This window comes from Vulpes vulpes, chromosome 2, assembly GCF_048418805.1.
Source record: "Vulpes vulpes isolate BD-2025 chromosome 2, VulVul3, whole genome shotgun sequence".
Lineage (NCBI taxonomy): Eukaryota > Metazoa > Chordata > Mammalia > Carnivora > Canidae > Vulpes > Vulpes vulpes.
The window spans coordinates 23,467,754-23,493,130 of NC_132781.1; the positions used below are offsets into that span (position 1 = coordinate 23,467,754).

A 25,377-nucleotide genomic window follows, 5' to 3' on the forward strand; every position below is an offset into this window, starting at 1 on the left:
GCTCTGAAGGGAGAGGTCATGACCTGCCCCAGATCCCTCTGAGGGCCATGGGCATAGATGCTGGCTCATTTTAGGGAAGGAATAACCCCACACGATGATCAGTGACTCAGATGTAATGAGTTCTCCATTCCTGGAGGTATCCAAGCCCTGGCTGGATGGCATTCCTGAGATAGGGAGAACTTCCAGTTCCTCTGTGGCAGGGGTTGGGAGGACTCTGTACCCAGCTAAAGTGTGAGAAGGTAGGGCACCTAGAGGTTCTTTCAGAACTGTGGGACCTCTGCCCAGCCATGGGCCTCTGTGGCCCTGGAGCAGCTCAGTTCCCTGCCCCCCATCCCTCCCAGCCCCACCCTGCGGAAGAGTCCCTTTGGATCTCCTGGTGTGGGGCCTCCCGGGGTGGGGGATGGTGCCCAGGGTCTCTGTGCTTCACCCAGGAGGAGGGCTGCTCCAGTCTTCCTCTCTCACAGACTTGAGAGGAGGACAACAGAGGCTCTGGCCCAGTGGCTGGACGACACAGGGATGCCTTAGTGGCAGAGTCAGCATTTCCTTTAGGGCAGCAGGGTGTACAGGAAAGAAGGGGGTCTGTGCTGAGAACCCCCACCCTTGAAATGAGAATCCTCCACTTGTCAGCTCTGATCTGGGCAAGGTACTCTTCCCGAACCTCCTCTTCCTCGTTGTGAAGTGAGAGAGAGGAACCTGACAAGGGGACCCTGAGAACTGAGTAAGCACTGGCCACCGAGCCCTCGCAGACTGTCCAGGGGTGGGGGGTGATGTGTACAGTTGTTGGGGGCAGTGGCACTCAGCCGGTTGGCATCTCCCACAGCACCCAGTGGGCCTGGTGCCCAGCTTACCCCTCGTCACTTCAATGGACGGGTGGTTTACTTGTGAAGAGAAGGTTGGAGGCTTCCAGTCTTGCAGATGGAAGGGGAGACTTTATTGCTTGCTTTCCAGCCTGTGCTCTGACTTCCTGGATCTGCTCTAGTGGGCGGGTTCAGGTGAGACAACAGGGACAAATTCTGAAAGATGCCTGTGGTATCTGATCTGGCTTCCCAGGTCAGGCAGGAAATCTGCGGGGTCTCCTGCCTTCTCCCACCTCCGCTTGGGCCTCAACCCTCCAGAGGCTCTCTGGTCCTAACCTGGTGTCCCCAGGGAGAGGAATAATATGATGCAGATTTGTCTGTTTGTTCTCTGTCAGCTTGCTAGGCAGTAGAGTAATTAACCCATAACTTGAGGGTTGAGCCCTGGAGCCCAGTGGCCCCGGCTTCACCTTTCGCAGCAGGTGGAAGAGGGTCAAAGGCACATGGCTCCTCCCCCTGAGCACCTGTAGAGGTAGAGCAGAGGCTGAGGGTGCTCTGTCCTTGGCATCACCTTTTGATTAAACAACAGTCAGAGTGGAGGTGCCTTGAGGTTTATACCCATCCCTCTATTTCAAAAAGGAATTCGAGCACTTTAGCAAGGAAGCCCTGAACCTGGCAAAGCAGGAGAGAGGCCAAGGAAGTTGCTTCCCTGAGGTGTAGCTGGATTCAGGAAAGGCAAATGGGGTCCCCACTGTCTCACACTCTAAGCTGGAGATGGATTGACCTGGCACTTGAGGTAGCCTCTGGATGCACTGCGATCTCTTGGGGGGTGGGAGGTGTCCTTAAATGTACATGATGTGTCTACACGGCACAGTGTGCTGTCTGTCCATATGGCATCTGAGATGGCAAAATGGTGAGTCAGGGTGGCGTCTGGGTGACCTGGGTCCTGGCTGGGCCTGGGTGTGCCCATCTGCGTGTAGAAGCCTGTGGCAGGTGCAGGTGGGGCAGTTTGTGGCTGGACACATGTTGGTGAGCGGGTATTGGGCAAGTGGGTGTGCACCATGGTGCACAAGTATGATGCCGATAGGGTGAGTGAGCAGGAGCGTGCCTGAGCTGCTGAGCATGCGCTTGGCATCTGGAGATACCAGGACCCTGATGGTTCTGGTGGCTGAGGGAGCTGTCTGGGTGCTGGCAGAGAAAGCGCCTCCTAGAGAGAGTCTGACCCCAAGAAGGATGGTGTCTCTGTGGAGGATGTGGAAGGATCTAGCAAGTCTGGGGCTCCTGCCCAACATCTAGGAGGCTCTCGCTGAACACTGGATATTGACAACTTCCCCGTGGGAAGGTGGGAGTGATGGATGGGCCCCTCATTTCCAATAGATTGGGATGTCTCCCCCTGGGAACAGGAGGTCCCCTCCTCTAAGCATGCTTTTGGCCCAAGGCAACTTTAGCGGTGAGGTCCCTCTGTCCGTGCTGGCTGCCCTGGCCATAGCACCCTGAGGCTCCAGTGCCCCTTGGGAGAGCAGGAGCTCTGGCAGCCTCTTCAGAGTGGTGGCAGAGCTGGGGGACAGGTGCCCATGTCCCTCCCTTCCCACCGTCTTGTGTTTCCTTCCTCTCAGCCTGTGTTCCTCTCGGCTGCCTCTCCAAGGAGACGGAGAGCTGACAGGACACCTTCCCTGGGCGCGTGATGGTGGAGATGCCATGCAGGAGTTAGCTTGTTAACGCGGCGCCACGTGGGCCCACGCCAGGGCTGGTCCCAGCTTTTCCAGCAACAGCTTCAGACAGAGGGTGATACGCTCCCCTCTGCATCTCCGCCCCCTCCGTTCCCAGGAAAGTCAATTAGCCAGATCTTCATTAGTAGCAAAAAATCAAAACCCTTCAGTGCTGGGTCTGATAAAACTCTGACAGTGGGGTGAAAGGAAATCAGGGAATCAGGCCGATGGGGAAGGAACTGCCTCCCACTTGCCCCCTAGGCTGGTGCCTTTATTCAGTGCACAACCTGTGTGCCTGTCTACTGGGTGTTATTAGCTTTTTATTTATTTTTTAAACAAATGAGAGGACTGAGGCTCAAGGAGGCTGCTAACCTGCTCAAGGTCACACAACTAGTTAGTGGCAGAGCTAGGTTTGAACAGAGCTTTCTCATTCCCAAATTGATTTTTGGTAACGTCATAGCTTTGCCTGTTTGCGGAGTGGGATGGTGCAGGGGAAAGAGGGAAGGTTGTTTATCTGGCCTTCTTGTCAAGTGGCTGGCTTCTGGCCCTTTTGCAGCAAGGGGAAGTCTTGTTTGAGGAGTGTGGTCAGGGTGCTATGTGGGGCCCCTGATTTCTGTGTGGTGAGCTTCGCCCGGGATGGGGTGGATGCCTAGGTTTGTGGCTGGCCATGACCCACAGCTCTTCTCTCTGGAGCTCAGGATGCTCTAGCATGTTTTCTACCTTGCAGCCGCCGAGTCCTCCTAAGGAGATTGTTAGTCTATGTCCTCCTGGGGCTTGGGGCCTGGCGGGGGGGGTGGCTCTCCTGGCAATTGCCTTCTGGGAAGTGGCATAGTGGAATGGAAAAAATCCTTGTCCCTGGGGTCCAGGATGCCTGGGTTCCACTTCTGGCTCTGTCTCCAGCTCCGGTATGACTGGGTCAGGTCCACTCTCTGGGCCTTTGTTTCCTTCCTGTGAAAGGCATTTGGCTGGAGGAGTCGCAGAGACTGCTTTTCAAGATACAGGCAGGGGTACACAGAACAGGCTGGAGGTGTCACTCCTGCCCACTGATGGGAGAGGGCAACAGGTAGAAGGAAGCAAGGACTCCACAGCCATGCAGAGCCAGGGTGGCTGGTGGAGATGTCACTGACACCAAGCCTGACGTCGTTTGATGGCCCCCAGGCCCCCACCCCTCTCCTGAGGTGGCCTGATGGCCTCCTTCCCCCACCCCATTCTGTCCTGCAAGATCACCCCATCCGGATGGAGTGGTAGCTCTCCCATCAAGGAGGCCTCCAGTCTGAGGGAGGAGGCTAAGGCCTTGCCCTGAGGCAGCTTCCAACCGAATGAGGTAACCAGGGTCCTACACTAGTGTCCCTGGTAGAGGACATGCGGCCCTGCCTTGAGCTGGAGCAGGTGGAGAGAATCGGCAGGAGAGTCTGGCGAGGGAAGGATGAGACGGGAAAGCTGGCAGAGGGAGCATCTGGCTGGGGCAGTGCTTGCCCTACCTTCAGGGAGCCCAACACCCGTTCTCTCTCAAATTCCCTCCCCAGAGAGAGCCCCAGAAGCTCTGCTGGGGGCACCTGGGACCCAGACTCCCCTGCAATGGCTCCTCCTGGGCAGGTGAGGGCTCCTCCCCGCAGCTCCGAGGAGGTCCTTTAATTCGATTCCAACTCGTTTACCAACTAAGTAGCCTTCAGTGGGTTTTAAATCTACACAAATTGGTTTGTGTTTTTCTGCCTGAGCGAAGCTGTGACTGGCAGTGCCCTGCACCCTCCCCTGCCACCTGGCTCCCTCCGGGGCTCTGTTGTTCCCTGCCCCACACCCCTCCTGAGTCTCCGCCCCAGCTTCCCTGGGGGCTGGGGTAGCAGAGCTCCCTGGGCATGGGGGTGGAAGGGCTCTGTGGGCAGGGGCAGGGGCCACAGTCCTAGTCCCCTGCTTTCCAGCGCCATCCCCCAGGCTCCCCCACTCCGTCCCAGCCTGAGGGAAGAGAGTCCGTTTGGTGATTCTTCTGAAGTCACCCAATCTCCCTGATCCTCAGTTTCCCTGGTTGTACTTCAAGGAGAACTAACCTGCCCCGGGCCCTTCCCCATGTAGCTCTGTAGATCAGTGCTGGGGGTTGAGGAGGAGCATCAGCCAGGGACCACCCTGCCTCTGTTGCCTTCTTGTCCAGCCCACTTTCTCCCCACTAAGGCAGCCTCCAAGAAGTGGTCCATCTATGGGGGATGGGCTCCACCTGGCCTCCTCCTACTTCTCTGTCCACCCATCTGACACCTCAGGGGGACCCAGGGATAATAGCTTGCCTGGCCTTGCCCCTGCCTCCCTGGTGCCTCTGCTCCTAGGCACTGGGAAGTCACCTTTATTGTCTAACCATCTGCCCCATGCTTTCAAGATGGCTCCTTTCACTCCCTGGCCTCCTTCTCATGGGTTCCCCTCCTCCTTCCTCTCTGTCTTGCCCCCCAGACCAGACAGGCTGTCCTGAGGTGGCCTGACACTCAGGAAGGTGCTGCTGGGTTGGTGAGGAATAGGGAACAGGGCAGGTATGGGGGCTTCCAGCCCCCACTCTGTGCCAGGAACTGGACATGAAGCCCTGTCCCTAATCCTTGGTCCAACTCCCTCTTCCCCTCCAATCGCCCTTCCTCCTATCCCCCCTCCCTCCACCCCCCCTGCCAGTCTCTGAGGCTCTGGTTGGAGTGACAGGGAGACTCAACAGGGCGCTGGGCATTAGCAATTTGGGGGGATATTACACAGGAATGTTTACAGAAAGGCAATTGCCCGGAAAATGACTTTGGTTGCTGTGGTATGGGGCGGAAAGGATGGTTTTAGAAAACAGACACAGATGGGCTTCTGCTCCAGGGACCTACAGACAGATAGCAGGGACTGAGGGGCAGGGGCATGCAAGCAGCACAGGGCCAGGGGCACCCAAAAACAGACAGGCCGGTTCCTTCAAGGGGAGGGGGTGGAGTGAGGCAAGGGATGACCACCTTACCTGCTCTAGGTTCCTGGACCCTCTGCCAAGCTTGACCTTTGACCTCTGGCCTCTGACCTCCCAGCACAGCGTGCTTCCTGATTGCAGCAGGCACCCAGTAGGATGGAGATGTCAGGCACAATTGACAGTGGCAGCCGCCTCGGGGCTCCTTCTGGGTGACTTGGGCTCCTCTTGTTTGGCTGCAGACAGTGGGAGTGGGGGAGCCTCGAGCTGCGTGTGTGTGTGTGTGTATGTGTGTGCGTATGCGTGTGTGTGTGTGTGTGTGTGTGTGTGTGTGTGTGTAAAGCACTTTATGGTCTAAGCCAGGCCCTCCACTCTTCCAGGAGTCTCCATGCACCCCTTCTCTTGCCCTGCTCAGGCCTCACTGGGATCTGGCCCCCAGGACCTGTGGGCTCCCTGAGCTGGTACCCGGCCCCCATCTCTGCCCAGGTGATGGATGGGGCATGCCTGGGAGCCCTCTCAGGTCTTCATGGGAGGGGCCTCATCCAGCTTCCTGATCTCTGGGGGGAGGGAGCCAGGGACCTAAACTCTGGGTTTTGAGCTTGGGGGTCCTCACAGCAGGGACCTCAGAGAGAGACTTCTCTTTTTGGGACCTTGTAGCTTCCTTCTTTCGTCTACTTCCTTCCCTTCCTTGATCTTCTTCCCTCTCCCTCCCCCCTTCTCTTCTCCACATTCTCTTCCTCTGAAGATGATGTCATGTGTGAATGTTGCCCAGTGGCAGCCAGAGGACAGTAGTGACATCTGGGGTAAAGACACTAGGTGGAGATGGGCTCGATGGCTAGTGAGATGGTGTCACTAAAACTTGGGGATCTTAATTCTCATCATGAGTTACAGTGATCTCATGTAAAAGAATGCAGAGGAGGATAAAAATAAATCAGGCTCATAAATAAAGGTGGAATTTGGAACTGGCGGCAGAAAACAACAATGTGGCTGTCTTCCCAAGCGCCTGCGCCCTTATCCCCCTCTGGCCACTGGGAGGCGCCCACCACCTCCTGTCACCCCAGCCACAGGTCCGGCCCTTCCCCCAGACCCAGGCTGGGAAGGCTGAGCTGAGAGTAACAGAACCCCTCTCCCCACTTTCCCTCCCCCTCGTTCTGAACAGGATTGCACCAGTCTCAGGCATCTTCTCCAGGGCTTGGGTCTCTGACTCAAAAATTATGATTGGCTGGCAAATCCTCTGACCCCAGCTTTTTTCTCTGGCTCCCCAGCCTCCACCCTTCATGGTCCTTCAATCCCCAGCCTGCTTACCCATCAAGGCCTCTCTGTCCCATCTGTCCCCTCTGCCACCCCTGAAGACCCCTGCCCATACGGACCCCTTACTGCCCCCTGTCACTGCTGCTGGGAACGGGAAGCGTTGATCTGCTCGGACCGGGGTGCCCAGAGCCTGCTGCTTGCTAGATTGTAATCGATCTCCTGGACTTTGCACTGAGCTGCTCAGTCTGGGGAGGGTCAGGGCCACTCCGGGGACTTGGTGGTAGCTGGAGCAGGAGCAGGAGCAACGGGAAGGCTGTCCTGCTAGGGCCCAATAGCCAATGTGCCAGGAATATCTTTAATTCAAAAGAACACATTTTCTCCTCCATTGTCTTGCCAGTTTGCGGGGGGTGGTCAGCAAGACAGGGACAGGGTTTAGAGGTTACTGTCCCCATTTTACAGATTAATTCCCTCAGGCTCCGAGAGGGAAGGGACCTGTTGACTGAATGAGTAAATAAATGAACAGCTAGCCCCGGGGTCCTTCAGGTAAAGGAGCTGACTTGAAACCCAGCATAGCTCAGGCTCGGGGTTCTCTTCTCCCAGTGCCCTGACCTCAGGGGTAACAGGATGGCCCCACAGTCCAGAAGCCCAGGTCAGTCCTCAGTCAGCTGGCGCCCTGCAGAAAGGAGTGAAACAAGCACAGAGCAGGAGCCTCATCTCCCCTCTCCCACTCCAGCTAGGTTCTGTCTTTCTTCTTTTTAAAAAAAGACTATTTATTTATTTATTTGACAGAGAAATGGGGAGAGAGAGAGAGAAAGAGAGAGAGAGAGAGAGGAACAAGGAGGGGGAGCTGCAGAGGGAGAGGGAGAAGCAGCCTTTCCGTTGAGCAGGGAGCCTGACACAAGGCTCGATCCCAGGACCCCTTAATCAAGCTCTGAGCTGAAAGCAGACCCTTAATGGACTGAGACACCCAGACACCTCCCCACCCCACCCCAGCTAGTTTCTGTCTTTGCTAAATCAAGCTGAGGCTCTCGAAGGTTCTTAAAGACATGCTACAGCTTTGCAGATCAAAGCCCCTCCTTCCCACCACCCCTCAGAGATAGCAAATTGTCTTTCCTGCCCCTGCCTTTCTCTCTGCCACCCCCTAGAATCGAGCTTCTGCCTCACCCCGGACTCCTCCCTTCACCAATGCCTGGGTACCTGCCAGCTGAGCCCTGACCTCAAGAAGGCAGGGACAGTCCTTGCTCTACTCTCCCTCTGTTCAGGCTGCTGGGCAGCCCCCTCCTTGCCACCGCCACCCACAGTGAGATATATGGGACTGCAGTCATAAATAGGGCTGCAAGCACATGTCCACTGTCCGCAGCTGCTTCCCCTCCACTGCCGGCTCTAGCAGCCCAGACCCCTCCTTGCCAGCCCAGTCTTGCCCCTTTAACCAACCTGGGAGACCCTGGGTGACCCCTGGACCTCCCATAGTCCCTGCTTGTCTCTGTCTCAGCCCAGACATATTGAGACCTCCCCCTAGGAGCCAGGGAAGCAGGTGCAGGCATGGAGGGTGGGGATGGGGCTGAGCAGCTCTTCTGGGTCCCAGAGGGCAGAAAGGCATGGGGCGGGGAATGAGAACCGGAGACCTGTCCCCTGCACCTGTGTGTCCAGAGCCCTTGGAGGGCACTGTGAGCCTGGCTGTCTGGCACAAGGAGAAAAGTCCCTCTAGCTCTGGGCAGGGCTGGGCCAAACTCTAGACCTGGGATTCCAGCAGCAAGCCCCATGGGCGGAATCCACCCTACCTGGGCAGAGAGAGGCCAATGGCCGTGGACGGTCTCCTCCTACTCAGTTGTACCCAATGCAAATCTCTGGTGCTGAGGGTAAGCGGAAGACAGAGGTTAAAGCTCATGGGAGGCAGCCCCCCGACTCTGGTTGGGGCTATTTCTCTGGTGCCTAGAGCATCCCCATCCTGTCTCTCCTTCTCCTGGATGATTATTCAGGTCACTCCTTTTTTTTTTTTTTTTTTTTAATTAAATTTTTTTATTTATTTATGATAGTCACAGAGAGAGAGAGAGAGGCAGAGACACAGGCGGAGGAAGAAGCAGGCTCCATGCACCGGGAGCCCGATGTGGGATTCGATCCCGGGTCTCCAGGATCGCGCCCTGGGCCAAAGGCAGGCGCCAAACCGCTGCGCCACCCAGGGATCCCCAGGTCACTCCTTTTAAGCCACATTCAGTGGTCCCCTAGATTGCCAGCAGTATCTTGAGGGCAGAGACTAGGCCTTCCTGAAGATGGTCCCAGGGTTCCCAGCCGCACTCAATCAGGGGCCATCTTTGGGAATTCCCTCCAGATCAGGGACTCTCTGCACCATATTAACTCATTGTTTTTCATTAACTCTCTTTGAATCTAAATAAATTTACTTAAAAGGAAGTCTTATCTCTTTACCATCCCCAGGAATAATATCCATGGCATCAGTGGTTGGACCTTCTATCTGGGGTTTCCTAATTATTATGAAAATAAAGGTATAGGTATTAGAATATGAAACTGTTCCTGCCAAAGATAGCTCTTGTGAATCTGGACCTTACTTTGGGGAGCATGCCAGAGGGTGATGACTACAGTGAAAGGGACAGATGCCTGGTATGGGGTTGGTGGGGGAGGCAGGAGGGACCCCAGACTCAGTGCCAGGCTGGGGACAGGTGAGATAAACAGAGAGGAGCACCTAGTGCCATGTGGTATTGCCATTGTTCTGTCAATAGACATTTGTTGAGAAAGTGTGATGGGAGGGGATGGGGCCAACCTAATAGATATTGGGGTCAAATCTAGCCTCTACCACTCACTGTGGCTTTGGGCATGTCTTTGGACTTCTGTGACCTCGGCAGCCCCATCTCTGAAATGGGGCCACTGTGATAATCCCCCAAAAGGGGTGCTGAGAGGCTCATACATCATGATGATGCTGCCTCATCAGGCCTTTGGAAGCCATGGAATTTGTGTCTGTGGAAATCATTCTTCCTTTAGTTTTGGTGGGAGGTGCTGGGGCCTCAAAGTCTCTGTCCCCCAGATCTACATGCTTTAGCCATAAAGCCTGGGGAGGAGTGTGTGTGTGTGTGTGTGCACACGCACACGTGTGCTAGGGAAGGGGTGGCTTTTCCTGAAATGTGGCTGAATCTCTCCTTTCCTCCTGTGGAGCACAGGAGGTGAGTGAGGCCTGGCGGCAAGCCTAATGCACAATGGATGTGTGGAGGAAGGGGGCTGAGGTGGCTTGGTGCTGGACAGAATCTGGCTGGGTCCCAGGATCCCCAGCTTCCTCTTCTTTGCCCCAGGTGGCCCGGCGAGTCAGCCCTTGTGTGGAGGTGCACATGTTTGCTGCAGCGCCTGACACCCCCAGACCTAGGCTATGCTTGGGGGTGTGGCTTTGAGACTAGTGGATTGTGGGGCTCGGGAGGTACGCAGGTGAGACTGCATTTGTCTCCTAGTGGGGAGACACCTGGCATCTGGTGAGGGTGGCGCTCTGGAATCACTGTCCCCTGCTGGGGCTCTGTAAAGTCAGCTTTGAGGCTGGAGGACAGGAGACAGCAGGGCTGGGCCTGGTGAGGCCAGCAGCTCAGGGATGGTGGGCATATGGGAAAAGGATTCAGAATTCTGCATGGGGACCTCAACCCCCGGCCTTCTCTTTTTTTTTTTTTTTTTTCTGCTTCTGTACTGTCTTTTGTCCCCTGTGCATCCCTTAAAGGTCTTGAACTTGTGTGTGTGTGTGTGTGTGTGTGTGTGTGTGTGTGTTGGGAGGGGAGACTGAAAAAAGGGAGGGTCCCAGGGGGAGGGCTTGAGCTGTTCTGTCTGCTTTCTTTCTCCTTTGAGTTTGTCCCAAATCTGTCTCTCTCTCACTGTCCTCTCTGTACCCAGCCTCCCCTGTCTGTCTGTCTGTCTCTGGGAAGGGAGGGAAAAGTGGGGGTCCCATGCCCCAGACCCTGGGCCTCCAAATCCTTCCACCATTACTCCTGCCCCCGGCATCTTAGTCCTGGCCCCTTTCCAAGCTAATCCCCTGCATTTAGGACAAGTGTGTCCTGGACATGCTAGTCTGAGGGAGGAGGTTAGCACGTACACACACACACACACACACACACACACACACACCCTCCTTAGTGGATGCTCCTGAAAGGAAGACTGAATAGGCTCCTTTCCACATCTTTCAGGAACCATCTAAAGGAAACTCCCCTTCCCTCACCTGCTCACACCAGCTCTAGGAAGGAGGAAGGGGACGCATGGCCAGAGATGTTCAGGACCCCTGCGTACAACCCCTCCTTGGCCTCAAAAAACAGCACCCCCCTGCAGTCATTACCCTTCCAAAGCCGCCCGGAAAAGAGCACAAAGTCGGACCCTGCTCTTGCAGGGGGCAGTCCCTGCCTCAGCCCCGCCCCCGCAGGGACCCTGGTGAGGGCTGGGCAGCCCCACGCCGGGCGCCCGGTGACCCCGCCGTGCCCTCTCCCCTCTCGCAGATCCGGAGCGGAGCAGCCCCCCTATGCTGTCTGCGGACGATGCCGAGTACCCGCGGGAGTACCGGACCCTGGGGGGCGGGGGCGGCGCGGGCAGCGGGGGCCGGCGCTTCTCCAACGTGGGGCTAGTGCACACGTCCGAGCGGCGGCACACGGTGATCGCCGCCCAGAGCCTGGAGGCGCTCAGCGGGCTCCAGAAGGCGGACGCCGACCGCAAGCGCGATGCCTTCATGGACCACCTGAAGAACAAGTACCCCCAGCACGCCCTGGCCCTGCGGGGTCAGCAGGACAGGATGCGAGAGCAGGTGAGTGGGGGGCTGGCTGTGGGCTGGGGAGGGGTCTGAGCCCGTGCTCCCCGCTGCCCGGCCCCAGGCTCTTCCCTGTTCAGAGAGGCATCTGGGGAGGGAGCTAGAAGGAAGGAGGTGGAGGAAGGGGCGGGCCAGTCTGGGAGTTGCCCTGGTTGGCCTTTTCTGGAGCCTGGGGAGGAAAGGGATGGGGGCTCAGCCTCCAAACCTTTGCCTGCGGTCCTGGAGTGCGGAGCGCTGGCAGAGAGGCAGAGAGGCAGAGAGGCGGTTGGACTGGGCTGAAGTGGGGGAAGGTTGTCTTGGACGCCAAAGAAGTGGTGGGGAGGAAGAGGAAACAGTCTTGGGGACCAACTGTTAGGAGCCTGAAGGCCCGGCCCACCTGGAGTTGAGACTGGGGTGGCACCTCTGGATGTGGCCCCCTTGGGAGCCTCAGTAGGCTGGATCTGATGTGCCCCCAGCCCCTGCAAGAACAGAACCCACAACTCCTGGGACTTTTGACCTCCTCCTTCCCTATTCCTTCCGCCCCAAGACTCGCTGTGTGACTTTGAGCTAGAGGCTGCCTTGGTTTCTCTCCTGCCATCAATAAGCCTTACAGAGGAGTCGGGGTCCTTGCTTCTGGACCAGAGTCTGCCTCCTTCTGTGTGGGGTAGGATGCTTCACTTGTAAACCTCTCCCAGATTCTTGGTTGCCTGGATGCACCTCTCCATCCAAGTATCACCTTCTTGTCTGTGGGAAAGTTCTCTCTTGGGACTAGCCTTCTGCCTACAGTATCACATTGGCGAGATGCCTTGATGGCTGCGGAGACCTAGGCCTTGTACACTCCAGGAGAAGCAGAGGAGGGGAGGGAGGTACATCCTATCCACACTGTTTCAGTCGGGACTGGGGGTATCAGTCTTGCTCCGTCCCCCTTCTACGTGCTGCTGGGTGTGGCTAAGAAAGGGGAAGGGTGTCCCTACTCCTATTGTCACAGAAGGGAACAAGGACACATTGGCGCCCCTCAAGTCACCTCCAGTTCTGTCTTGCTTTTCCCTTTTCCAGCTTTAGGGTCCTCCTGGGAGCAGAGTTCTGGCTGGAATAAGGGAGACTTGCAGTTGGAGATACGGCCCTCACCCTCAGGGAGCCCCTCTCAGTGGGTTCCTTCTGGTGTGCTGGCTTGGGAGGAGGGGCAGGGGCATTTGTGATCTGGAGGTGGGGGAAAGGATGGTTACACTTGAGTGGGAAGGGCACAGTCAGTAGAGGGTTTAGAGAAGGGGACACTAGGCAGGCAGGCCTGGTCAGGAAAGGTTTTCTACAGGAAGAGGTATCTAAATGAGGCTTAGAAGGATGAAAAGGGTGTGAATGGGCATCGAGGAAGAGCATGCTGCTTTAGGAGCTGGGAAGATGGGAAGTGAGCATGGTTCTGAGTCGGTCTGGGGATGGGTACAGAGACCCACCTGGCTGGTGCAGAAGGCTCAGGGCGGGAGGCAGTGGGAGATGTGGGGGCAGACTGGAAAAGTGGAGCCAGATGGTGACAGCTAGGAGGGCTGTGGTTGTTTTTGGATGGTGAATAGGAGAGGACAAAAGGGGGACTGGAGGGAGGGGAAGGAGGGGGGGGGAAGAGAATGTGTTAGGGAGGACTAAGGGAAAAGATGGGGAAGTTGAGCAAAGCTTGTTTGCTGCCTGGACGGAGGAGCCAAAGACAGAAAACCTGGGTAGCAGGGAGATGTGGTGCCCTGGGAGAAATAAGAGGGTGGGAGGGACACTTTGAGAGTGGGGGTGGGAGACAGCAATATGGGAGGTGAGTTGCAGAGCAGGGATGTCCATCAGGCGTGCCATACGTACATGCCCTTCATGCTGAAGCTGTGGTCCCTTCAGAGTCCCAGGCTCTGAAGGGACCACAGCTTCAGCATGATGATCAAGGCAGAATGGCAGTGGGACTTGGGGCATAAGGCTGGCCACCAAGGCAGGATGGAGTCTGAGAGGGGAGAGTTCCATGAAAGTGGGGAGGAGGAGCCAGGAACATTCTCTCCGTCATGAGGAAGAAGAGAAAGGCCCAGCAGGAGGACCACTTGCACTTCAGAAGCTGTGGGGGCAGCGCTGGGGAGTGAGAAACAGCCATTAGGACTGGATGTGATCTGTGGGTCTGGAGGGTACCCCTCGTTTCTTGTGATGTGGCGAGGTCATGGCTCGTTTTAGGGGTTGAGGCGTTTGGAGGTGGTGAGAGAGCACGACCTGGGACACAGATCTGTCTGGGAGTTTTGGCCATAAAACGATGTAGAAGGGGTGATGGCCTCAAGGGGCAGCAGGCCCAAGAGGGAAGGTGGGGGTGTGTCTAAGGGCCTCAGACGTGTCTGGCAAATTCGCTGGCACAGAGAGGCAAATACTCAGCAAATACTCCTCTACTAGATGAGTCAAAGCACAGCAACTCGCTCACAAATTCATTCCTTTGTTCATTCACTCATTCATTCCCCCCGGTAGAGTGTGAGTGGGTAAGACCTACAGGCGGTTCCCTGGCCAAGGAGGGCCTGGCGCCTAAGGATAGTGCCCGCTGGGTGAATGTCAGCAGGATGAATGAAGATTAATGGATTTGGGGATGCCGAGGTGGGAGAGGGCTGTGGAGAAGAGGGAAATCAGGAGGTGATGGGTTTCAAGCCTTAGGTGTGGGGTGGCCCTGGGGTGGGAGATGGCAGGGAAGAAAGAGGTGCTGTTAGTACAGTGGCACATGGGGGTGAGGACCCCTGCGGAATGGTTCCCATCTCTGTGAGGTAGGAGATGACATCTTCAGTGCGGAGGGAGAGGAGCTGGAGGAGCCGACAGGTGAGGAACAGCTCCCGGGCAGAGCATCCGGGGAGGCAGTCAAGAACTGAAGAAAAGAAATTCAGGAGTATCTGATGGAGGAGGCCCTCTCCAGGGCTCAGGGATCTCCCAGTCAGGCAGAAGAGAAACAATGAGAAACAGACCAGGGGCTCTAGTTAGAGATCCACCCTCGGAAAGGGACTAGCCAGTGTTGCAGGGTCCCTCTGGGGTATGCCAAAGTTTGCCCCAGAAATGTCCCTCCCTGGCCCATCACAGTCTCCCAGCGGCTCCTGCCCGCTCCCCCTAATGGGGTGTCCCCCCCTTCGCACACACAGGTTGGCGGCTGGACCGTGGACCCCGTGTGCCTCCTCAGCTCCCTCTGCTCCCACCTCCATGGCGACTCCGCCCCCTCCGGGGCTGGCCAGCCGGCCCAGGTGAGTCATGCACAAACCCCCATGCCCCCCAAACCCTGGCAGAGTTTGGCTTGGGGGAACACTTTTTTTGGAGGGGGGATATCTAGGATTTTAATTTTGCATTCCTTTCTCTTATGTAGGACCCCCCCCCCCCCCATTTCAGAGGACTCCTAAGCCCTGTACTCCCTCCTGATTGTCTAATTCTTGCCACTACCTCCCTAAAGGTTTGTCTTTGGGGAAGGAATTTTTGAAGGGGAATATCAAGTTTTGAAAAAAAAAATTTGGATTCTTTCCTCCTTTGAACAGGAGTATCCACCCTCATCCTATTGGTTTTCAGGAGACTCTTATGCTCTGTATCCCCCTGCAGACCACCTCAGTCCCAGATGCCCCCCACCCTATCTTTCCATCTCTGAGTGGACCTAGCGTTCGTTCCCCTGAGGTCTCACCATCAGGAAGTTCTTCACAATGTTTCTCTATTACCTTTCTTGGTATGTTCAAGACTTAGTTTCCAATTTTTCAGAGGACTTTGGCATCTAGCCATTTGTTCTGAATTTGTTCCCTGATTCCTCGTCAAGCCTCAGTTTCCCTGGTGGGAAGACAGATCTCAGCTCAGACAGGGACACACTCAGGCAGGGCTTGGGCTTCCAGCTCAGGCCTGGATATTGCCATGGGGAGAAAAAGAGGCATCTGGGGCCCCAGCAGGGAGGAAGGGCCAGGGAGTCTGAGTTGCAGCCAGGGAGGGGGCAAGCCCTGAAGAGGGGGCCTTGGCTTGAGGGTGCTCAGTTGTAGGAGGCAGAGGAGACACAGAAAAGAGGAGTCCAAGGGGTAGAATGGGTACTGGCTTCATTTTCTCACATACCCTACTGCCCCTGGGGACAGGTAGCAAGGCTTGACTTTTTCAAGAAGGATCAGAAGGATAGATGTGACAGCCTAGGAAAGGATGAGGCTCCTGAGCACGGACGTTTTAGCGGAGTGTAACTCAAGTCTGGCAACAGATTGGCACACTTGGCATCACCCACAGGGCATTCCGCCCACTTCCCTTTTTGGCTTTCAGCTCCATCTTGACTGAACTTTGGGGAACCAAGGTGTGTCTGCCCCCAAGGCTGGATGGCAAGTGAGACAGACTTGTCCTAAGTGGCCAAGTGCAAGTGGAGACCAAAAAGGGGGCTGGGACAGGAATGGTGATGGGGCTGTGGACAGGTGCGATGTGCCTGGGACATACAGAGGCCCTCTCCAGATGACATGTCTTGGCACTAGATATGGTTGGGATGATGGAGAGGCATGAGGCTGAACTTGGTGAGGTCAGTTGTCCTAGGTCATGGGGCTCTAGGCCTGTCTGCATCTGGGATTTGCTCTGATGGAGGAAATTCCATCAGAGTTTGAGGAGATCCTGACCCCAGGGCTTTGTGATTACAGAGGAAAGCGGACGTTCATAGGATCTTGTCATCACTTGCTGCTTGGTACTCATCACACCTCCATGGCGGAGTCTGAGGCTCCTTTATGTAAAGTGTAGGATCAGAGATGGTCAGCAAATGCCAGAGTTGCACAGCAGAGCAGGGTCAGAGGCCATCGGGGAAGCTCAGGCGTCCTAGGCCTCCCAGACTTAGCTGGGGATTGAGTCACAGGACAGCTGAGGAGGGGAGCAGTGCACCCTGACACCCTGATGGGGAGAGGCCATGATCTCAGAGGGTGACAGGTCAGGAGGCAGGACACACTCCCCCACCCCCCACCCCTTGGCCAGACCTTTGGGAGTGGGAGGCTGAAGAGGACCCTGGGAGAGGACCAGAGCCTAGACTCCGAGCCGCAGCCCCTCCCCCGCTTCCACCAGGCTGCCTAACCTCCCTCCCTCCTTCTGCAACCCGAGTCCCGGGCGGCCGGCCGGCGTATCGGGTGACCGCGGCGACGCAGCCACCAGCCTCCGCCGATCCTCGGCGGGGCTGCGCCGGCTGGGCCGCGCCGGGGGAGGGGGCCGGAGAGAGGATGTGCTCGGCGGCGCGCCGCGCCGCGCCAGGTGGAGTCGCGGTTACCGGGGCGACCGGGGCCCGGGCCGGCTCGGCGGCGGCGGCTCTCGCATTGCAGCAAAGGGCACCGGCGGCGGCGGCGGAGGCTGCGGAGGCAGCCGGGGGCGGGGAGAGCCCGGGCGGGTGGGAGTAGGGGGCCGCCCTCCCTCCCGCGCCTGACGCGGGACCTGGGCCTGGGGGCCCCGCGCGTACACCTGTGGCCGCAGGTAAGGAGGAGCGGCTGCGGGGGCCGGGGCCGCGGCCGGGGTTCCGCGGGCGGTGGGGCACGGGGATGGGGGCCGGCCCCGCGGCTCCGAGGGGCGGTCCGGGGATGGGAGGCGGGCAGGCCGTTGCGGTTCCCAGTCCCCAGAAACGCCCCCACCCCTCCCCCACCGTGTTCGTCGCCTTCCGCGTGGGCCGGCCCCCCCACCCCAAAATGCGGCTGGCGCCCTCTCCCCCAATCTCCGAAAGTCATGACCTTCCTGGGGTGCGCCCTTGCCCCCGGCGCCGCGCAGGTCCCGCAGTGCCGCCCCCCTCCACGCGCTCTGCACCGGGGAGGGGGAGGAGATGAGGGTGCCATGGGGGGAGGGTCGTGCATGTGCGGGGTGGTGGGAGGCTGGCCACGCGGGGGCCCGTTAGATAGCCCCAGGCTGAGGGGCGCCTGTTTACGTGGACGCGTGTTCGCAGGAGTTGAGAGGTGGGTGTGTGCGCCGGTGCACGCGGAGCCTAGGGATAAGGAGCCAGAGGTGCGACCTATTTGGTTGTCCTCCCTCCCAGGAGTGCGTCGTCGTCTGGGCTCGAGGTCAAGGAGGGGTCACGCCACTCACCTAGCCTACAGGGGGGATGCCTGCCTGAAGAGGAAGGGAGAGACCCGGGAAGCAGGACCGGGGCTGACTGGGCTTGGGCTCCCCGGGGGTGGGGGGTGGGGGGCTAGGACCCGCCCCTCCCAGGGCTGGTGCCGGGAAGGGGGGTGGAAGGATCAGCTGCAGGGGGAGAGAAGAACCCCACTAAGGGCACTGGGGTGAGGAAGGGCAGGGGTTAACTCCTCAGCCCCCAGAGGGAAGAAGCTATTTCCTCTTCTCACCGAGGAGTTGGAGGACTCCCTGGCCTCGCTTTCTTGGGTCTCTGGGAAGCTCCCCCTCCCTCATTTCTGAAAGCCTTGTCCCTAGAGTGAATGGTTGGCTTCCAAGTCTAATCCTTTAGAACACCTCTCATTTTGCTCCCTGCTCCTGTAAGACTCTTTCCTACAAGTGATCGCCCTCGGCAAGGGCTCTCCCACTCAAACCTTTCTTTTTTCCACCTTCTCACTGTCCTCTGGGAAGGGGAGACCACTCCCTGAGTATGGGGGAGGGGGAGAGTTTCTGTCTGGTATGGGAGAGCTTTGCTGGGGAAGAGAGGCCAACTTGGGCTCTTCTTGTCTTTTGCCCTCCTTCCAGGGGGTTTTTGGTGCTAGGAAACTCCCAGGGAAAAGGCCTAGAAGGCTGAGCAACGCTGGGTGCCAGGAGATGGCGGGAGTGGTGCCAGAGGAGCGTATTCAGAGACATCCCCCTCCTCCTATGGGCTGGTCCTATTTCCTTCGCCTTCATTCATGGTCAAATATTTGTTGAGGGCCTACTACATACCAGGCATTGTGTTAGGTACACAGGAGGACCAGACTACTAGGAAAAGGGTGAGGAGGTTGGATGGGGAGAACTTCACCTTAGCCAATGGGGTGCTAAGAGCTCCTCCTCTGCTCTCAGTGACCCAAGGCTGTCCCTTGGGTTTAACACCCTGGAAAGAGACAGCAACAGAGGACAGACAGCATTCCTAATGACTTCTCCCCAGTTGTCTCCCCCCATCCCCCCAAAGACACTGAGTTGCCAGGAGACCATGTGTCTTATTCCTAGTGGGGCCAACATAAAGGAGGATCTTTCCTCCCACTTTCCAGAGAGGCCAGAGGGGCTAGGACCTACTCAGTGTGCTCTATGGGCCAGGGCCTAAAGTCTCAGAAGTCTGATCTCAGCCTTACCATGAGTTTGCCAAGCCCAAGTGCAGCAACTCTTCTGTTGTTACCCTCTAGTGGGGCTTGCTGGCTTTCTTGTGGCACTGATGCTACGCGGTCCTCTCTCCTGTCCCCAGCTAGTGACCCCTCCCTTCCAGGTCTAACTGCTCCATGGATGTGCCCAGTCTTGGGAGTCTGAGGCAGGCCTGTGCGGCTGTGGCCAGGCCCCAGTGGTGCAAGGTGGCTTCGACCATCTGTACATACTGAGTCTGATGTGTTGGCACTGGGGGCTGGGTCGGGGTGGGGCATCTTCTGTCTCTTGAATCAGGAGTTAACCTACCTAACCCATGATGTCTGGGGTGTCATAGGCCTGGGACGGTGGCCGAGGTGGCCAGAGGCTCTGTGACCTGGCTAGTTGTGGGAGGAGGGATTTTCTCTTTGTACGTGTATATACTGTGTGGGTACTGTTTTATGTGTTTCTGCAGCTGAGGTGTGTGTGTGCGTACATGTGTGAATGGTATCCATGTCTCTGTGTGTTTCTGTGACTCTGGGGGAGGCTAGAGCGCAGGTGAATGGTACTGGTGCCTCTGTGTTTCTGTGAGTGGAGTCGAGTGTATGTGAGCAAGTCAGGGTCTGGTGGGAGGGATGCATGTTTGTGTCTGTGTGGGGCTGGTCTCTGTATGAAAATCTTTGTCTCCAAGTTTCTGGGGTTGTTTCTGAACCATGGAGGCTTCTCTCCAAGTGCTTGTGTCCCTTTGTGAGTGTGTTTTTGTTGCTCTGGGTGTATCTCTGGCGATGTCCTTAGCTGAGGATGTCTGAGAGTCTGTGCTCAGCTTGGCGGTGTGGGGTCTGTGTGTTTTGGGCACGGTGGGTGGCCTGTGTGTACACTGCGTAATGGTGGTGGTAGATGAGGGACAGCGGCCTTCTCTGCAGAGCCGTCCATCACTGCCGGGGCTGCAGACACGACTCTTATCATAAACCTTCCCATGCCCTCTGCCTGGCTCTGTCTGCCCCCAACGTGTCCACTCCCTCTGCCACCCCTCCCTTCCCATGGCCGCAGGCAGACATTCCAGGCTCTTGCCTCTCCTCCCCTCAGCACCTGTGGGCATCCCCTGGCACCCATGGGAGTGGCACGTGTCCATAGATTGTCCTAGGCCTTGACCGGAGCACAGACTTTCAGTCCCCTTCCCTTGCCTGGCACAAGTCTATCTTTTGTGTTTCTTGGAGCCAATGCTGGGGAAAGAGGTGGGAATGTAGCTCAGATGGGGATGGCCCTGGTGAGTGAACCTCTTCATCCCAGCCCAAGCCTGGCATCACCCCCACCCTAAAGCTCTAACTCAGGTAAAGCCTCCATCCCAGCTGTGCCCTTCGACTCAGCCCCTGTCCAACTGCTCTCTGACTCTGAAAGGCATTCAGGTGGCACGGGGATGCCCCTCTGTGATGTCCTTCCCCTATCAGGGACCCTCATTGTCCCTCTTCTCTGCTTGTGGCTCTGAGGCCTGGGAATTTTGTCTGCTTGTGCCAGGCACCCCAGTGCCAGGCCATCTGCTGCCTCTGTCTTCCTGCTGAGGTTGGCACCGGTCAGCAGGGTGCCTTCAGCTTTGCCAAGAACCAGTCCAGCCTCTGGGCTTCCTTCCTTGTCCTTAGCCATCTGGAAGGGCCTTCTGGTCTCTAGGGAAGACAGGGTGACCCTAGGTTATTGTGAATGAGGAGGAACCTCAGGTGCCCTACTCTAGGGGTACAAGGAGTCTTCCTCTTTCGTCTATCTGGCTATAGGACGTTGCCCATACTCCCAGTCTCTACAGCTCCCCTTGTTCCTCATGGCATGGCATTCATTGCCCAGTACTGTGAAGTGACTGGTAGCTGTCCACTTGGCTCTGTAATCCCGGCCCATCATGGTACACAGGCCTCCCTGCCCTGGCCTTGGCCCCTAGCCTCCCTCATCCACTCCCTCCCTCCCATTTTGACCCCCCTGGACTCCTGCAATGACCTCACTGGAGCTTCGCTCAGATGCTTTCTGCCTGTCCACCTTGTCAAGTCCAAATTGAAGCCCACCCAGCTGGCCCCAGTCCCTCTTCGCGGCTCAATCCGCTACTTTCCCAGAGTCTGCAGCCCAGCCAGACTGGCCTGGTGACTCTTCCCTCAACACAATCTCTGCCTGCCTGCCCCTGGGCACTTGCCGCACTGTCCCCTCTGCTCAGTGCACCTTTCCTCTCAATCTCCAGGTGCTCATTTTTCAAGACCCAGCCCAGATGTCACCTTTTCTGGGAATTTTCCCCGGGCCTGTCACAACCAGATGCCCCTTCTCTGACCCCACAGCTCCGATTCATCTCTGCCCGTGTCTCATGGGTTCCCCATATCATGGCCTTTGGCACTTTTCCTACCTGTAACTCTCTGAGTTACCATGACTAGAATGGGTGGCTTGTGAACATCTGGAATGGCTCTCCCTTGTCCCCACCAGTGAGCCTGGAGCCCACTCAGGTCTCGCCTGGGTCTCAGTAGAGGATGGGATGTACCAGATACTGCTTCCTTCCTGCTCCTGGGAGGGCGGAGGGCCCTCCTCCCAGGGCTAAGTGCTGAGCTCAGAGGGTCTCTAACCCATTTCTGCCCCTTCTCTCCCCTTGTGGCCCCCTCCCTGCATAACCATGTCTTCTCTTATTTCCATCAGCAGCCAAACTACTGGAGTTTCAAGGTCAGTGCGTGTGCTTCTGCTTCCGTGACCATTGCATGTGCCCTCCTGCCCCTGGCCCTCCCTGCACATGCTTTGCACAGGGGTGTGCATCTGCACGGGACCTTCTGGTGTGGGCGGTGGGCTTTGGGGCTGCAGGCTGTGGCTGCTGCTTTCGAGAGAGTCTGGGCTTGCCTGCCAGGGGCTCGAGGATCCAGAGTGGGAGTTTGGGCCACCTCTGCTGGGGATCTGGGCTGGGAGTACTTAGGCTTTCCCAGACTGGGAGGGGCATTTTGGAATGAGAGAGGCTGCCTCACATTTACTCCCACCTGGAGACACTGCTGGCTCCAAGGTAGGGACCTGGATCCCATGATCTGGTGGAGGGCCCTCTTCTCTGAATTCAGCCTTCATCTGCCAGGGAGGTCTTGTGACTATGATGGGCCCCTCATCCCCTTCTTACTTTGGCCCTTTGGGGAGCTGGTCAGTGCCAGGCAAGAGACTCACAGCCTTGAACCCCAAACCTGTTGCCCACATGGAGGGCTGAGCTCAGGAATGAGTGCCTTCCTGCCTCCCCTGGACGGTTTGGGCTGTCCACAGCTGGAAAGCTCTCTTCTCTTCTTCGAGGGCATCCCGCTGAACCCTGGGGGAGCACCCTCAGGTGCCTTCCCTACTTTCCCTGGCACCCCGGGCTCAGAACTGAGCCAAATTAGGCTGCCACTCTGTCCCAGAGTCTCCAGCCCTCCAACTCCCAGGCATTGTGACATGGTGGAAGCCTTCTATCCCCAACACCCCAGGTACCATTCTGCACCAAGCATCTTATTTGCGAGCATGCTCGCAGAGAGAAGTCCTTGCATCAGAGAAATCACAGAATCATAGACTTATTATGTCAGGCACACAACCTTTTTGGGAGGAAGCAGTAGAATGTAATGGTTCATTGCATGGGTCCCAGAGGCTGGTGGTGAGTTCCAGTCTGCTACTAACTAGCTGGGTGACCTGGGGCAAATTTCATAATCCCCTGGGCCTCAGTTTCTCCTCTGTAAAGTGGAACAATAATATCTGCATCATGGGGTTGTTGTAAAGATAGAAGAGATACTGCACATCCTAAACACAGTGCCTGGCTCATGGTGAGCCTGACATGGTAGCTTACTGCATGGGCTGTTAGAATCACAGACACTGACTTGATTCCCAAATCAGAATCACCTTGAGAACTTGTCAGAAATCTTGAACACCAGGCCCTACGCCCCAGAGATTTGGATTCAGTAAATGTGGGGTCCCGGAAAGAACATTTTTAAAAGTTCCCAAGGGTTTCTGTCCCCCTATGGACAGCCTTTGGGAACCTCAGATCCTAGTCTGACTGTTCCCACTCAAGGTTCCCTCGGCCTGATCTCCGGCCAGGAGTCATCGGCTCCTCACTGGAATACCTCCAGTGCCAGGCGTGCACTGCTGCCCACAGCAGCCTCCTTGCGCACTGCCATGCACAGCAGCCCCCTCCTATCTTTGGAGAGCTCTGCTTGGATTACCGTTTTATTCTCTTGCCATCTCCCTCATAGACAGGAAGCCCTGGATGTCTCACTTTTTTCTGCCCTGTTGACTCAGCCCAGGACTTGGAGAGAAGTGCTAATGGGCTTTCTCTCTTCTCAAGAGGGTTTTCTACAAAGGCTGTGAGAATGGAAAGGTGCGCAGAGGGCCAGGATGGAGACCAGTACTAGCAGGGCAGGAATGTGGGCAACTCTTCTCCCTGGATTGCCTGGACAGGGTCCTGCCTCTTCTGCAGCCAGCAGCTCCGAGGATCCTTGCCCACCCCCCTTCATTCTGGCCCCTGTTCTATCTTCTTACTGGCACCTCACTTGTGTCCCCCAGCACTGTGACCACCCCCTTCATTCCCTGCTAGCTGCTTCATTCTGCCTGAATTCTGTAGCCCTTCATCCACATCAGCCTGGCAACCACTGGCCTTCCAGTTGCCTGGCAACCTCATGATCACCAGACCAGGCCTGCTTCAGGGCTGAAGGTGAGAGAAGGGGGCACCGGCTGGCACTGGTGATCAACCTAGAGCTGAGCCACAGAGTCCAGAGTCTGGGCACAGACACTCTCCACTTGGGCCTCCTTCCTACACTGCCTCCCTCCTCCCCAGACCCATACCCACTCACTGGTCAAGGCATTGTGCTTGGGACTGGCCCCTCTGAGGTCTCTAAATTTGACCTTCCGCATCTCCAATTCTTCAAGGCCACATTGGGGACGGCTGGGCACATTGCCCGTCAGAGGAAGATGCTCTCTCTTTTCTAGAGTGCTAATCCAATTGGAACATTAAATTGAGTTAATATGAAGATGGAGATTAATTAGGGGCTAATCAGGATTTGGGGAAGGAAAGAGCTGAGGAGAATAAATGATTCCTTTTTAGAGATACTTTTACTTTATTTTTATTATAAAAGTGGTATATTCTGATTGTGTGAAATTCACCCAGCAAAGAAATGTGTAAAAGAGAAAGCTCTGTCTCAACCCCGACTTCACCAATGTTAATGGAGTCAAGGGATTTGTTGTTAAAAATAGGCAACGTGTTTTATAGAAAAGTACAATTGGGCGACATGATTTTTTTTCTTGATAATATATGCATATATAATCCATATATGTATATATTGCACATAACATAGAATGTACATAAAACAGATCTGACTTAGTATCTTCTCCCTGAAATGCAAGAGTATCTGAGCATCCAGGTTTAAGGGAAGGGGCTGGGGCAGAATGGCGGGAGCCATGGCCCCAGCTACGGCCAAAAGTAGAGTCTTAAAGTGTAACTGAAATGATGGTGACCACTCCCTCAAGGAGAGAGTGATCAAGCTGTCCCCAGGACAGGGGACTGTCCCTGAGTGACACTCCTCCCTAGCCCCAGCCAGATATCACCTTTGGCTATAGCTTCAGGGCAAGGGGCTGCCATGCTGGGTACTGGGGTAGGCCTTTCTAGGAGGCAAGCCAGGCCAGTTGGCTGTGGGCAGCATGTGCCTTGCAGAGAGGGGCTGAGGTCAGACACATATGCCGGGTGCTCACATGGATCATACCAGGCTTAGCATGCGCATTGCATGTAGTAGGTAGAGTCTGTTTGAAACCAGCTTCGGGATGGTTCTCCTAGTCACCCTAGGTCAAAGACTTTGCACTCCTCTCTGAGGGCCCATGGCTCCCTGAGCTGGGTTAGTTCTCTTTGCTTCCACTGGGCCCTGCTTCCTGCCCCCACCCAACCCTCTGAACTCCACAAAGGATAAATTCGCCGCTCAAACCCGCCGCTTAATTAATGTCTGGAACTAATGCCCCAATTTGCGCAACGATTCTGCTGCTCACCTCAGTGACAAATTTGTGTTGTTGTTGTTCTTTGGAAGCTTAAAATAGCAGGCGTGCCCTGGCTCCTGCTCAGATGGTTTCTTGTCTGGCTTCCCAGGGTGCCTGAGGCCTTTGCCCACTCCTTACCTGCTGGGTGTCCCAGGGAGGCCAAAGCCCTAAAGGGTTGGGGAACTCTCCTGTAGCCACACAGCGAGTCTGGAATCCAGGAGACCGAGACCCGTGTGTGTGTGTGTGTGTGTGTGTGTGTGTGTGTGTGTGTGTGTGAGAGAGAGAGAGAGAGAGAGAGAGAGAGAGACTGGCTGGCAGGGGTTCCCTGGGCCTGGATAGAGGCAATGGGCTAAGCAGAGAGGCTCCCATTTGACTCCTCTCATCCTGCCCTGCCCCTGCAGACCCGCAGCTCACGCCACACTCAGGGAGCCCAGCCGGGGCTGGCAGACCAGGCAGCCAAGCTGTCATACGCCTCGGCTGAGTCGCTGGAGACCATGTCGGAGGCGGAGCTGCCCCTGGGCTTCAGTAGGATGAACCGCTTCCGACAGAGCCTGCCCCTCTCCCGCTCAGCCAGCCAGACCAAGCTGCGCTCACCAGGTACTGCTCGCCTGGTCCACCCTCCTCCTGGCCACGGGCCCCTCCTTCTGCTTGGCTCACTCTGGAACCCTCTTCACCACTCCAGCTCTCCTTCAACGAACCCCTGGCTCCCTTCCAGCACCTCATTCCCACCTCCCTGCCCACCCCCGCCCCCAGCAGTCTCCTCCCCTTGGGGCCTCTCCCTCCTCAGCT

The 25,377-nt window shown here is 56.7% G+C and overlaps 1 protein-coding gene across 24 annotated transcripts in view; it reads left to right on the forward strand.

Annotated features, from left to right (window-relative positions):
• SRCIN1 (SRC kinase signaling inhibitor 1) overlaps window positions 1-25,377 on the forward strand; it is a 65,563-nt gene that overhangs the window by 15,822 nt on the left and 24,364 nt on the right. For 11 of the 24 annotated variants that reach the window (XR_011999695.1, XM_072747358.1, XM_072747371.1 and 8 more), the window contains 4 exons: window positions 11,132-11,433; window positions 14,544-14,642; window positions 21,271-21,294; window positions 24,990-25,185. Coding sequence is in view for 23 of the 24 variants with exons in the window: in XM_072747358.1 (XP_072603459.1) it covers window positions 11,132-11,433; window positions 14,544-14,642; window positions 21,271-21,294; window positions 24,990-25,185 (621 nt within the window). In the remaining variant the exon portion in view is untranslated. The remainder of the gene's footprint in view (window positions 1-11,131; window positions 11,434-14,543; window positions 14,643-21,270; window positions 21,295-24,989; window positions 25,186-25,377) is intronic. The other 13 variants (XM_072747378.1, XM_072747374.1, XM_072747357.1 and 10 more) reach the window with 5 other exon arrangements.